Here is a 14,809-nt window from a genome sequence, read left to right on the forward strand (position 1 = left end):
TGTGTATTTTGTTTTTGCTTATAATTAAAAATAATTAAATAATGAGTAAGAAGTAAGGAAGAAAGAAGGAAGAGTTATTGTTGGCAGGAATGTGTCATGAGATTTAGAAATGAAGAAGAGATGATGTGGCGACGAAGAAAAGGTGAAGAATATGTCACTGTTGGGAAAGGCCTAAGAACACCGCTGTAGAAAGTTGGCTATTGACAAGGTAATAGCACCATGTAGGTAGCGGTCACCCATCCTTTTGGCTATGTAATCTTGCTAAACTAACCTTTTTAGTTTGTTTGATAAACTAAAAGGAATGATTATAGGTACAGTACGGTATAATTATCATTGTTACAAAAATCTAGGTTCAATATCTTGTAAGCTTGATAGGCTCCTGAGTCCTGACTTTGGTAGTTTACAATGATGTATTGTTTTTGAGTGACTAACGAAATTAAAATTATGATTGTTCGAACCTTTTGTGTTTGTAAATGTTCACTAATTTATGCATTTGAAGATTTATTTGAATGTATTGTGACCCAATGTTTTTTCGAACATTCATTCGGAATATAATATCAGGAAAATCTTACTACATACCTAGATAATGAGATGTTGACTATAGCCCGCTACAAGTATTCGGAAAGAAAAACTCCAAGGTTTGTCATCCCTAAAGATCGAACTCAAGACCTTGAGTAAACCGAGAATGTCTCTGGTCAGCTGGGCTGACTCTTATCGACGACCTAACATAGTAAACTAACAACATGATGTTATTTTTATTTTTTATAAAGTATAAAACTTATGGTACAAAAATTACAAAAAGTTACAAAATGATGTTATTTCATGAGATATAAACTTTAAGGGTTTAAAAAGAAAAAAAAAAGTAAAAGAGGCTGTTGGTAACATTTCCCAAAAAATCAGGGTGCTTTATGAAATTTAAGAAAGTAAGAAGAAAAAAAAATGGGAAAGATGGTGCCAAGATTTGACCTGTTGACCATTAGAATATAAAGATGGCTACTTGCCACTCCATCTATCTTTAACATTATGTTATTTATCTGGTCATTAAATATATAAGCTATGCAATGTTTGTTATCACAAGAAGACAAAAAAAATTATTCACAACTTATTCTTTTATTAGAGTAAGTAATAACTTTGTCTATCTCAATCACACGCCACATACATTTAAATGATATTCCTTCTATGTAGATTGTAGACAAAGAGAACCTCGTCATTTGCTTAATTATCTGGAAAAAAAATTAATCATCCTAAAAGAATAACTTAAAAATCTTTCTAACTATTAAATGAAGACATGTGACAAAATTAAAGGACAATATTAGAAAAGAGAATTAGTGGATAACACATATCACGTTTTTATAGTTTTCAAAGGATTTTTAAGCTAATGTTTATGATGATTTATCATTTTTCTTATTTAAAATTACTCTTTTCATCTTAATAAAATATTTATCTTTCTAAATTATTTATTATTATTTTTTGAAAAACTACTTATGAATCCACCCCATAATATGTGAACGAGAAATGATGGGTACAACATCTAGACCCAATATTACTTACAATTATACACAAAACTTTTAAACGATGTTACAAATTAGACCTTTGAACTTTATAAATACACAATAATGCCCCTGAATATTACTTATGCAGTACTCAACATATGTGAAATGATAAATCTTTCTAAAAGAATAGTTTAAAAATCCCTTAACTATTAGATAGAGACATGTGAAAAAATCATGGGATAAAACTAGAAAAAAGAATTAGTGGATTCCACATGTTATCATCTAATAGTTTTAGAAGGATTTTTATACTAATCTTTAAGAGGATAAATCATTTTTCACATAAATATGAATAATGAAACTCAAAACTTTATAGATTTTTCAAAAGTCAACAACCTATTTTTTCAAAAAGATAAATTTCGCTAGAAATTCCGTGTTGTGATTCGACAGCGGGAGGTTTAGCATACGTTGTCTTAAGTGGGTCCGCACTAGAGAGCTCTTTCGAAGTAATGCATATTTCAAATACCCAATAAAGGGAAAACTCTCTACTAATCCGTCTGAATGCACGACGGATAAATAAGTTTTATCTCCTCAGACTTAACCCTGTATATCCAAGTTACAAAAAAAAGAAAAAGTAAAATAACTCCCAATGTCGCCTTCCACGGGTTTTGGGTCCGAATATCGTCTTAGACGGTGATGGGGGAGGTTGACATGTAGACAACTTTACCCCTACCAAAGGTAGAGATACTGCTTCCATGTTCTACCATTGGTTGAAAAAGACCTCCAGCCTAACTGCGCATGAAGATCGACCCTTGACCTCTGTCACCAAAGGTAAGAGTTCTAACCATTGATCCAATCCAGCTAGATGTCTTACCTAAATTCGAAAGTTAATGACTCTTCACCAATCCATTGGCTCTATCTTTTCATTTTAGTTTGTCTCAAAAGGGATTTTCACTTCCGACAAATACCATATTAATTTTATCATCTACCCTTTTACTGACTTCTTTTACAAAACCGATTTCTAAGCATTTGTGAAAAAACACGAATAGAGTGTCATCTTATAGAGTACAATAATTAAACATTTTAAAATTAAAGCTAAAACTTTGTATATTTTTCAAGTGGATACTTATCAAGGTGTCTCCGAAAATTTTGATTAGAGCAACTTTAATGGTATAGATTTTTTTAAAAGTTTTTTATAAAAAGTTTTTCATCAAATGATGGCTCTAATGGTTAAAACTAAAAAAAAAGTCTTTTAGTTATTTTTTAATTATGAAATAGTGAAGAGAGAGAGAGAGTCTCATGTTTTTACAAAAACTTAAAATTTCTAAGTTTTTTATTCCAATGATAAAAAGCTTTTGCAAAAGCTTTTCAATTAGTAAAAAGCTTTATAAAAAACTTTACAAAAAGCTCTGTTGGAAATGCCTTAAACATTATACATCCTCATGATTGTGTTTTATACTAAATAGGCTAAATTCGTCCTTGCGATTAGTATGTACCCAAGTTTGTCCCAATGCTTTACCCTTTTACGGCTTTTACATCTTCCTGGCCGGAGGTCCTTATGGAAGTAGTCTCTCTACCTTTGGGTAGAGATAAGACTGTCTACAGTTCACCTTCCCCATACCCCGCTCTGGGATTAGGTACAATTGTTGTTGTTGTTGTAATGTGAAAAAGAAAACATAATCTAGACAAAACGACAACTATTGATGCCAATTCTAATTGAACGAAGTCACATTTTTATAATTTGAGTAGTATTTTTTGGCTAATATTTAAAAAAATTTATCATTTTTTATTTGTGTTATTTATTCGTACTATTTACTCTTAAATTATAAAGCAGATTTCCCCTGACTATATTTTAAGTTTCAACATTTAATTTTCCAAAATGTCCATATATCAATTATATATTTACCTAACACCATTTTTCTCTTATCAAATCTCAACCAATCATTTTTTTTCTCTCTTCTCCATAAATCATTTATATCTCCAATTCATTCAAAAACCGTACATCGATAACTTATAAAAATTATATGGGTGTTCTTAAAATTTCATGCTCTTTCATTAGAGATGTTATTCGATATACTTTAGACGAATTTTTAAATCTGAAGACAGAGTCCATACGGCTAAGACATATTACTATCACACTTTATGACCTATCACCTCACCGTCGCTAACACGTGAATATTTGCTTTGTTTATACTTCAACAAATCCTGTTAAAATATTACATGCCGTTGTGTCCCCTTTCAAACCGGCACTATTTTTATTTTATTTTTTAATTTCATTATTTGAGTAGGAAAAACGTTACAGAAACACATGCATCAAAGGTAAAATGATTGTTTATGAGTTGACCCCACAATGGACCTCACTTTCCTATAGCCGCCCGATATATCAACGACTTTTGTGACACATAGTTTTCAAAAAGTCATTATATCACTTACCACTTTCATCCTCAAAATTCAATATCAAGTTGAAGAAAAAACAAAGATAAAGTAATCAAAAAAGCATCTCACCAAATATGGAACAAGAAGCTTCACCGTAAGTTCTCACAATTCAATTCTATTCTATCTTCTCTTGTTTTGAAAATTCAATCGGATAAAAGCCATAGAAAATTTCTTTTATTTTATGAGTATTTAATATTCATATATTGTAATCTTTTATATTTCATTGTTGGTGAACTGGTCAGGTTCGAGACAAGTGAGATGCTAGCTAGGTTTTTGGGGTCAACGCCTTTGTTGACTGAATCATGGAAATTATGTGCTAGATCAAATATCATGGCACCTCAAGGCTTCTTGACTGAAGAAGTTGGAGGTGTTACTTATGTAGCGTTTTCTGGGGTCCAATCTGTGGACGGATTGGACCCTTTTTGCGGGAACTTGGTTCCTCTGTCGAGCACCACCACCGGAGTGTTATCGTCTGGTGGCGGCGGCGACGGAGGGATGTTTTCCGCGCTAGAAAAACAAAGTGATGATAACCTAGTGATGGTGGATGCTGGTTTGCTTCACTTGTTTTTGACTATTTATCACACCCCTGTTTTTCAAAATCAGGTTTGTCTTTATACCTTTATATCAATGTAAATCACTTGCATATAGCCATATATAGTTATTTATTTATAGGTACTTAAGTATGATAGGATATCAAAATTTTTTAACTAACTTATAATCAATCAGCATGTATGTAATTATTAATTTTGTATCTTCAGTAGGATGTAATCTATAACATTTGTCTTTTTTACTGTTTTAGTAGTATATATATATATAGTAACTGATATTTTGATAATGTAAAATGACATGTAACAACATGTTACTTGCAACATATGCTATTATAGAAAGTTTTGTTAAAACCGAAGGTAAAAAAGTACTAGTTCCTTACAACAATTAAGTAAAAAGGTTTTGATATCTAATGAAATGTTTTTAAATTTTGATCTTGTAGATGTTTGAGATCAAGAAGAAACAAAAAGCTGTTGTGTTCACCGGGCACTCCATAGGGGGCGCAATGGCCGCCCTGTCATCGCTTTGGTTCCTATCGTATCTCCAATCCATCTCGTCCCCTCCATCGGTGATTTGCTTCACATTTGGTTCACCTTTGATCGGTAACGAATCTCTGTCTCAAGCCATTCATCGACAACGATGGGGTGGAAACTTTTGTCACCTTGTATCGAAATTTGACATAATTCCACGCCTATTTTTTGCACCATTAGCTCCCATCAAAACTCACCTTCATACCCTTTTAAAATCTTGGCACCTAACCATGAATTCACCCTTCTTTATTTGTGATCTCGGAACTCAACTCGATGAAAAAGCAAAATCCGAGCTGTTTCATTATGTTCTTCATTATGTTGAGTCCATTGCCCGATCACCGGGGTTGGCTGCAAGTTCATTTGTGCCATTTGGGAACTTCATGTTTTGCTCTAGTGATGGCGCGGTTTGCATTGATGACTCTAACGCTATTGTTAAGATGCTTCATTTAACATTTGCAGCCGGGTCTCCTAGTTTTAGTATCAACGATCATCTCGAATATGAAAGTCATGTTGGCAAGATTAGCTTACAGTTCTTGAACCAAAATGAAGAAGAGTTGTGTGAATCCAACTCCTATGAAGCCGGTGTTACACTCGCATCACAATCTATGTCGGCTGGCCATGTAAGTCACATATGGGGGAAGTGAAGGTGGTGCTGTTAGGCACATAACTTGAGTGAAATCCCTCTCACATATTAATTTTTTTAATCCATAAAAATCATGGGGCCCATTATTTATGCATTATATATTTATAGATTAAAAAATTAGCATGTAAGTGAGATTTCACCCAAGTTGGGTGGTGTTGTCTCACGCCTTCACTTTTCCCGTCACATATACTAGCTATATTGATGTACATCATACACGTGACATTGTCAATTTTGATAGTTTAAGTCTTAATATTGATGTTCTTATACAGGAAGATACAATGATCCTCACAAAAGATTGCCTAAAGATGGCTAGGCGAATTGGGCGTACCCCAAATCTCAATAGTGCAGAGCTAGCAATCCGTTTGTCAAAAGTTGTGCCTCTAAGAGCACAAATCGAGTGGTACAAAGATTTGTGTGACAAATCTGATGATCAACTGGGATACTACGATTCGTTCAAGATAAGGGGTGCATCAAAGCGTGATTTCAAAGTGTCCATGAACCGTATCAAACTTGGAAACTTCTGGGACGACGTTATAGGGATGCTGGAAAAGAATCAACTCCCTCACGACTTTCACAAACGAGCCAAGTGGGTGAACGCATCCCAATCCTATAAACTCCTCGTCGAGCCCCTAGACATTGCTGAATACTACCGTAGTGGTGACTATCGGAAAAAGGGACACTATCTAAAGCACGGGAGGGAGAAGCGGTATGAGATTTTTGATAAATGGTGGAGGGAAAGAGACATATATGGAGAAAACGAGTGTAATGGTAATTCTAAAAGGAGTAAATTTGCGAGTCTAACCCAAGACTCGTGTTTTTGGGCGAAAGTAGAGGAGGCTCGAGAGTGGGTAGAGAATGTTAGGAGTGAAAGTGACCCGAGGCGGCTAACGGTCTTGTGGATGAATATCGAGAAGTTCGAGCAGTATGCTTGGGGTATGGTCGAGAGGAAAGATATATCGATCGATGTTTTAGCAAAAAACTCGAGCTACATGGTTTTGGTTGAAGAATTAAGAGTCTTAAAATCACATTTGCAACATTTTTCTAATCAAATTCCTGGTGTTTTGGATAAGAAAGTTGTACCATAGATCATAAATGTTACATATTTATATGTTTATGATGATGAAATGGCATATTAAAGCCTTCGACTTAATTAATAGCATAAAATAGTTGTAGCGGTTGTATTATATTTAACAAAATTGCTGTGTCTCATGTATGAACCCTTTTTGTAAATAAATACGAGTATAATTGTTGGAAATGTTTTGGAACCTATTGTTCTTGTAAAATGATATTTCTGTAGTCCCACAAATCTGTTCCATGGCAATGAGGTATCAATTTAAACCTGTCACTTCGGTTTTTTTAGTTTGTACATTCTCTTGAACAAAATTAATTTCTGTGTCAGGTTTTGACAAATAAGTTGACAAAAGCTTATCATTTTACAAAACAATTCTATTTGACTACTTAGATAAAACATTAATCCAAATTGACCTGTATGGCCATACATAGATCAGAACAAACCTTAACTTTGATCACCGCAGCAGTTCCAGTGTAGGCCATGTTGCTGCTAATAAGTAAGACCAAAATGATCACAACTGATTCCAAAACGGCCAAACGAGTTGGAACATGGCTTAAACTAGAACCACATTTTGTTGGAGTAACTTGATTTTAATCGACAGTTGTTCATCATCATTTTCACCAGAATGTCTACATAATTGTTCGAGTTAATGAAACATTGGAAATTAAAAGCTGTCAACAAATTTAAAAAAAGAAGAGGCTGTAAACAGTAGTTTTGACAAATATCAAGAAACAGAATATCATATCCAATATGCATAAATAAATAGATACAACACAAATCGTCTCCATTACTACTAATTCAGCAACACAAATCTTCTCCATTACTATTAACAACATCAAAAAGGAAAAAGAAGACATAAAAGAATGATAGGTATGAAAAAAGTTTGTAAATAATGGATACACTGATACACAGGTGTCAAAGATGACAAGTATGCATGAAAATATTGATTAGGTAAAGGTCACACGAAGATATAATATGCCATTCTACCTGATGATTCTCAATTGCTAAACTCGTATTTTTTAAAAACAAATTTTAAACAGCCCTGTAAAACTCTAACTCTTTAACTTATAAATATAAAACACATTAATTATATTAAATTAATTTATATTAAATTAGTTTTTTTAATAGTATATAGATTCAATTTCATTATTAGACTTAGAGTTAAACTCTAACTCTTAACTTATAAATACAAAACACATTAATTATAACCCTATTTAATTGATCGTTTTCTCATTAATAAAGTTGTCTCTTTTTCTTTTTTAATTTTTCATCTTCCATCAATTATATTACTTATAATAAGTTATTAGCATGCAAAGCTCAAAAATTAAAGTTTACGATTCAAAATTACAAGGCTATTTGTCGTCATCCACTATGTTTACAAATTCCAATTTTGATGTCATTGTAAAAATTTAATGTAAATTCAAACTTTAACTAAACATATATTATATTTATCAATATTGTTTATTATAACTTAGTTTTGATCATCGGTTTAGTTTAACCATAATTTATTTCGTACTCACGAATCATGTATGAGGCATATTCATATTTCTTTATCGTATGAACGATCTAAATGACACGTCATTAGCCATGTGAGCAACTTTATTGCTGAGTCATAACCCACTTAAGCATATATATTAGTCTTAATAAAGACTCTGTTACTAAAAAAAAATCCAATCATTAGGGATAGAACATTAGAGATAGAACCCGTGACCTATGGGTACTAACGGAAACGCATCAACCAGTTGAGCTATTGTTTACTTTGCTTTTTAATTGGGAATTTACATTTCATAAACAATCAGTCTCTTATCCCATTTACCAAACTTGCCCTCTTATCCCATTTTCACATTTCATAAACAATCATTTGGAGTAACGAACATGGTACACGCGCAATGCGGCGGCGAGTCGGCGATGACGGTGATGGTGACATCTATTGGTGTAGGTAAAAGTATTTGATTTAAATGGGTTAGTTTTGATATTTTCTAATATAAATGACTAATGGTGTAATTTAATATTAAGGATTGATGATGATTTAATTCATTAAAGGTATTTTGGTCAATTCGTATGTCCTATTTATGTAAACTTTCAACATAGAGTTTATAATTATTATATAGTAGTATAAATAAAGGAGATATATAAACCCCAAATTAGGATCCATGAATTATGCTCTAAAGTGAACTTCAAATAGGGTTTAGGGTTTCAAATAAAATGGAACTAATCATATATATCAATCATCATCATTCAAAGGTTTCTATTTTCTCTGCGCATTCTTTCGATTATTTCTTCCAGGTGTGTTTTTGACTTTTTGTTTGAGGTTTTCTATTTAATTGAATCTTTATTTGGATGTTTGTAAATATATATCATGAATATTGTTATATATATATATATATGGGAAAGAGATCAAATAAGAAGGTTCCTTAATGAGAGAAGAGAGGGAATGTTCGTTTTTTATTTTTTTTAGCTTCTTTTTTTGAACTTTTTTTTTTCTTCCTTTTTTCACTTTTTTCATTCTCTCTTTAATTAATCAAATTCATACAAAAATTTTAAAAATTTTAAAAAAATATTTTTTTTCAATGGTGTAGCCCGTAAGCTATAGACGAAGCCTCTCAGACTATGGCGGAGCCATGATAGTCAAGGGCGAAGCCCGTTAGGTAGATCACCTCATCACCGATCACCCCCTTTGACCTATCACCCTCTATGACCTATCACTCCTACCAGCTACCCCTTATTAATATCCTTAAGGGCGAAGCCCATACCGTACCCTTACATATATGACTTACTAACTCGGGTTAGAAAAGTTTTTTAAAAAAAAAATTCAAAATTTTTTAATTTTTTTTTATGGATTAAGTTAATTAAAAAAAGAATGGAAAAAAGTGAAAAAAATAGAAAAATATCAAGAAAACAAGCTAAAAAAAATAAAAAAATAAACTTTCTCTCTATTCTCTCCTTAAGCACCTTCTCTCTGGATCCCTACCCTATATATATATATATATTAGTATATCGGTATGTATTTATGTATATATATTAGTATGAATTATATATGGGTTTTGGATCTTGAAAATATAAATCGTATTTTATTTGAATTGTGTTTTGGAAATATTAATATTGCATATTGTTATATATATATATATCAGTATATTTACATTATAGACACTAATATTGTATGACTTAAGTAAAGTTTGGAGCAGATTCATATCATCGTGTTTGAATTAGGGGTTTTAAATCTGATATGCGGGTGATTGCAAGCTCATTTCTACTATGAGGATGTTTGGCAGTCGATTGCTCAACGAGTCTGACTTCTTTCTTGTGTCTCCATTGACAAATCTCAACCAATCATTCTCAAATCTCAACCAATCATCTTTTTACTTTCCCAAAATGCTCATTCGATCAATTATATATACCCAAACACCTTTTTTCTTTCCTGAAATCTCAACCAATCATCTTTTTCCCTCTCCTACATAAATCATCTGTTCTTCCAATTCATTCAAAATCTTTTATCTCACAAACCGTACATTGATAAGTTATAAAAATTATATGGGTATTCTTAAAATTTCATGCTCTTTCATTAGAGATGCCATTTGATATATACTTTCGACGAATTTTTAAATCTGAGGGCGGAACCCGTATGGTTAAGGCATTTGGCTATCACACTTTATGACCTATCACCCCATCATCTCACCGCCGCAACGTGAAAGTAGTTACTCTCGTGTATTGTAAAATGCAATAATTGTTAACTGAACTTTTGGGTTTCACAAAACGAACGTTTAAAATAAAAAATGATACAAATTGCAACTACAAGGGTACGTGCCTACGTGGTGATACATAAATACACAGAATACAAAATGCTAACTTTCATAACCATAGGGGCCATTTGTGATCCCAAACCAAGTTAGGGTTTTCTAATCCCAAATCAAATCAATTCAGTTTTGACTAACCGAGAGAGAATGTCAGATAAGAAGGAAGACTTTGTACCGACCGAGCAAACAGACAAGAAGGAGAAGAAGAAGAGGAAGAAGTGGCGTGTTAAGCAGAACGGGCGGTGGTTCAAGATCGATAAGAATTGTATCAAGGAGGCTGGTTTATTCCGTACATTTTACAGGAGTCCATCCTTCGAAAATAGGAATTTGAATATCAGTAAAACCGACATCCTTAAATTGGCTCTTCGATTTTGCAAGGAACGTGGGAAGATCAAGACCATTTATGCCCATGACCAAAACCTCCTCCAAAGCAAGTGCAAGGAATATGATTCCGGTTTTCTAAAATACATGAAGGACAACCATCGTGATGACGATCTTATCGATCTTATTGATGTACCTACCTAACTCTTCTTCTCTTTATTATTATTATTATTATTATTATTATTATTATTATTATTATTATTATTATTATTATTATTATTATTATTATTACTATTACTATTACTATTATTATTATTATTATTATTATTATTATTATTATTTTATTTTATTTTTTTTAGCTTCAAAGGTATTATTATTATTGTAAATAACACTTTTATTAAACTTTCATAGAATTTACAAGAAATTAATGGGGAGCTGCGATACTATCTGAGCTCCCACACCTCATAGCTATAGCAAAGCTAATCCTATGAATTTACGTAGAATTTACACTTTTTTATTATTATTATTATCATTATTATTTTTATTTATATATTTATTATAATCATCACTTTCATTATAAATTAATAAGATTTACAAGAAATTAATGGAACCCGAGATACTATATGGCCCCCATTCCTCTAGCTATAACATAACTAATCCTATTAAATATATGAGCAACAACACGTGCTCTAACATCTCGGGCGAAGGAGAACTTTCGTATTCGCTTGAGGAGGGTCACCGCATCCTTTGCAAGTTCTCGAAAGGAAGAAAACGAGAAAGGGATAAAGGCATTATTATTATTATTATTATTATTATAATTATAACATTTTTCTTATTAAAAAAAGTTAAACTTTATTAAAAAATTCTAGAATTTGCACTTGCCTGGATATCTTGAGTCACACGAGAAATTTGGGGAACTTTCGGTTCCCCGAAGGGGGAAAACCCATATCTAATGTCAACCTCTTTAGAAGCCCGACCGAGAGCAGATGTCAACTAGGGTATCACGTACTACGTTTATTAAGAGAGGTGTATATATCAATCAATAGCATTAGAGGCTTCACTATGCCATCCATCTTCATGCTAGGCTATAATGCATGGGGACGTTTGATTGGTCAAGGTACCCGTCCTGGGGACGGGGACGGCTAGGAATCGGCATGGGGACGTTTCAGATTTGGGGGACGGCGGGGGAAGGGTTTTGGGGACGTTTCGGGGGAATTTGGGGACGTTTCCTAGCTCATTTAGGGTTTAGTGTTTGTATACCCTTCAAATTAGAACCGGCCCATAAAAAAACTCTAATCGACCTGTGGATTAGGAACATGTGTATGTTTTGAGTTTACACTTTACATCAATGTCTATCTATTTTGATTTTTCTTTAATATATTTTTTATTTTATATTTTTTTTATTGTCGTATCCTTGCCGTCCCCATATCTTATTTTTTTATTTTTGCCGTTTCCCGTACCCATATCGTTCCCGTACCCATTTGCCATACTCGTTTCGGTGCAACCTAGATGCTAGGGTGGAGTGAACACCAAATTAGATGGGACTTGTCCCTCACTCATCCTTGGGTATCTTTGGTTAGTCCTAGGCTGTTGTGAAGTTGACACAAAGGACTATGTGTCAGTAGGGCTATTCAGTCCAAGAACTGGACCGAACCGGTGGTTTAGAGGACCGGACCGAGAACCAAAAATGTCAGAAATGTAGAACCGAGGACCAAACCAAGTGAAATGGTTCGGTCCATGTTCGGGTCCTGGTCGGTTTTCGGGTTTAAATGGATGGACCGAGACCGAAACATTTGTGATGAAGAGTTAGAGGTTTTGATGTTATCATCCACCTCAGCCACGTCCGCAACTCCCTAACCTTTTCAACACCCGCATTCTACAATTTAAATCATATATGCATATTTAGTAATTTAGTGTCACCAACTCACCATCCACCTGTAGTAATTTTGTTTTACGTACGTCAACATTTTAACTTCCTTAGACCAAAATGTATCTATACTAATAACTATATTTGATGGGATACAAAGTTAATTAAACAATTTGACTCTTTGAAAATCAAGCACAAACAGGAATTCGGAAACTTATTACTTATTAGTATTTCAAAAATAGAAAACATTAAATTTTTACAAATGCATGAATTAATTCATTAATTAGAGATTGATAACAATGGGAATGTTGGAGCCAATAATAGATATAAGTATGTTAGATTTTAGGATTATTGAAAGAGTCTAATATTTAGAGAAAAAAGATAAATCTTGAAGAAATCATGTATATGATCGAATCATTATGCTAAATATATAAAAATATGTACATGTCTTTAATCTCTTATGGTCACGTATTATATATTTTTCCTTTTATCGGTTCTTCGGTCTGAACATGTGTCTTTATGATATATACCCGGACCGAGACCCGAAATTCAATAATATATAGAACTGAGGACCGGACCGATATCTTCGATTCCGTTCGGTTTCGATCCAACATAGGTCCGGTTTTTCGGTTTTCTCGGTTTGGACCGCATTATGATCGTCCATGTATGTGTGCATTGTGGAGCCCCCTTTTATTGTTATTGTTATTATTATTATAATAATAATAAATATAGGAATAATTTACTACATTTTCATTGTTTGTTTGTTTGTAAGGATGTGTATATACCAGTCAAGGAAAACAATTAATCATATGCTTAAAAATTAACCTAAAACCTTATTAGTTGGACATGTGGAATCCACTAAGTCTATTTCCTAATATCATCTTTTGATTCTTTCACATATCATCATCCTATGATTAGGTTGATGTTTAGGTACATGAGGTAGATTGATTTATCGGTATTTATCAATCAATAATAAATTACTATATTATAAGTAGAATCTAATAATATGTTGTTGATTGTTTCATTTCTCGGCAGGCTGCTTGCAAGTTGCAGATTGATAGCCTCTTTGACCTGTTGTTTGAAGAGGTTGCTGTTATAATATTTAATCGCAAGACTCTTGAAGAAGTCGAAAAGATATTTGAAATACGCAACAGAAATGATGCTGATGATATATTGATCACTATGATCATGAATGGTGCCCGTTGGCCTTTGGAAACAATGCCGGCTAGCTAGGCCTCCGTCATCTCCTCTCAAGCATTTATATGATGCATCACGCTAGTTTGTTTGTGGACGTTTTGTGTTGTAGATTAGTATTAGTCTACTTAGTGTTCTTGCTTATTATTGCTGGTTGCTTCTTCTTCTTGTCTGGAGTGATTCTGATACACACTAATTACATACAACCTAAACCTTTTAATATTGAACGAATTGCATTTTTGGTCCCTGTGTTATCACACATTTTGCAAGTTTGATACAAACATGTGCAAAGTCGCGAAACACATCCTTGTTAATATCACACCTCACACCTGTTGCAATTTTGGTCCAACAGTAACGTTCCGTCTATTTTTCTACCGTTAAGGGCATCATGCACCCCTCTTGTCCGGACTTAGTGTTGTTGCTTATTATTGCTGGTTGCTTCTCGATGTTGTTGTAGACTCAAGTGATATGATTATGCATGGTGCGCACTAAGGAGCTACCTTATGCCTTCATCCTTGGTTCGTCCCCCATTCGTCCCTCCTTGTATACCGCGGGGTTGGACTAGTCCTTGGCCCATTCGTCCCCCCAAGGACAAGTTGTTTAAACTTTTTTTTTTTTTTTGATATGTGAGTGTAGTTTAAAATAAATGGTGGGTCCAAGACTAGTCCTAGATATAAGGTTGGTTTTAAGAGGATTAGTCTTTGGATAGTTTTTTGCTGATGTGACGCTGATTAGGACTAGTCTTCTGGAGGATGAGTCCAGGCATAAGGAACCTCCTAATTAGTTACATACAACCCAACCCGTTTAATTTTAGTATTACTTTGTAGTCTTCTCTCAATATATCATCTTAAACCGGGTCACTTATTTTTTTATTTATATGTTTGGTATGTTAATCTTCCCGTGGACAAACCTTGTT

General features: G+C 33.4%; 2 protein-coding genes across 2 annotated transcripts; both read left to right on the top strand.

Annotated features, from left to right (window-relative positions):
• The first annotated feature begins 3,917 nt into the window (after positions 1-3,917).
• LOC122595224 (lipase-like PAD4) lies at positions 3,918-6,900 on the top strand. The gene is made up of 4 exons (XM_043767561.1): positions 3,918-4,020; positions 4,169-4,529; positions 4,915-5,622; positions 5,915-6,900. The coding sequence occupies exons 1-4, from the start codon at positions 4,001-4,003 to the stop codon at positions 6,728-6,730; spliced, it is 1,905 nt and encodes a 634-aa protein (XP_043623496.1). The 5' UTR covers positions 3,918-4,000; the 3' UTR covers positions 6,731-6,900.
• A 3,662-nt stretch (positions 6,901-10,562) lies between these two features.
• Positions 10,563-14,138, top strand: LOC122597757. Its single transcript, XM_043770323.1, has 2 exons — positions 10,563-11,024; positions 13,735-14,138. The coding sequence occupies exons 1-2, from the start codon at positions 10,659-10,661 to the stop codon at positions 13,930-13,932; spliced, it is 564 nt and encodes a 187-aa protein (XP_043626258.1). The 5' UTR covers positions 10,563-10,658; the 3' UTR covers positions 13,933-14,138.
• Positions 14,139-14,809: the final 671 nt, after the last annotated feature.

This window comes from Erigeron canadensis, chromosome 4 (assembly GCF_010389155.1).
Source record: "Erigeron canadensis isolate Cc75 chromosome 4, C_canadensis_v1, whole genome shotgun sequence".
Lineage (NCBI taxonomy): Eukaryota > Viridiplantae > Streptophyta > Magnoliopsida > Asterales > Asteraceae > Erigeron > Erigeron canadensis.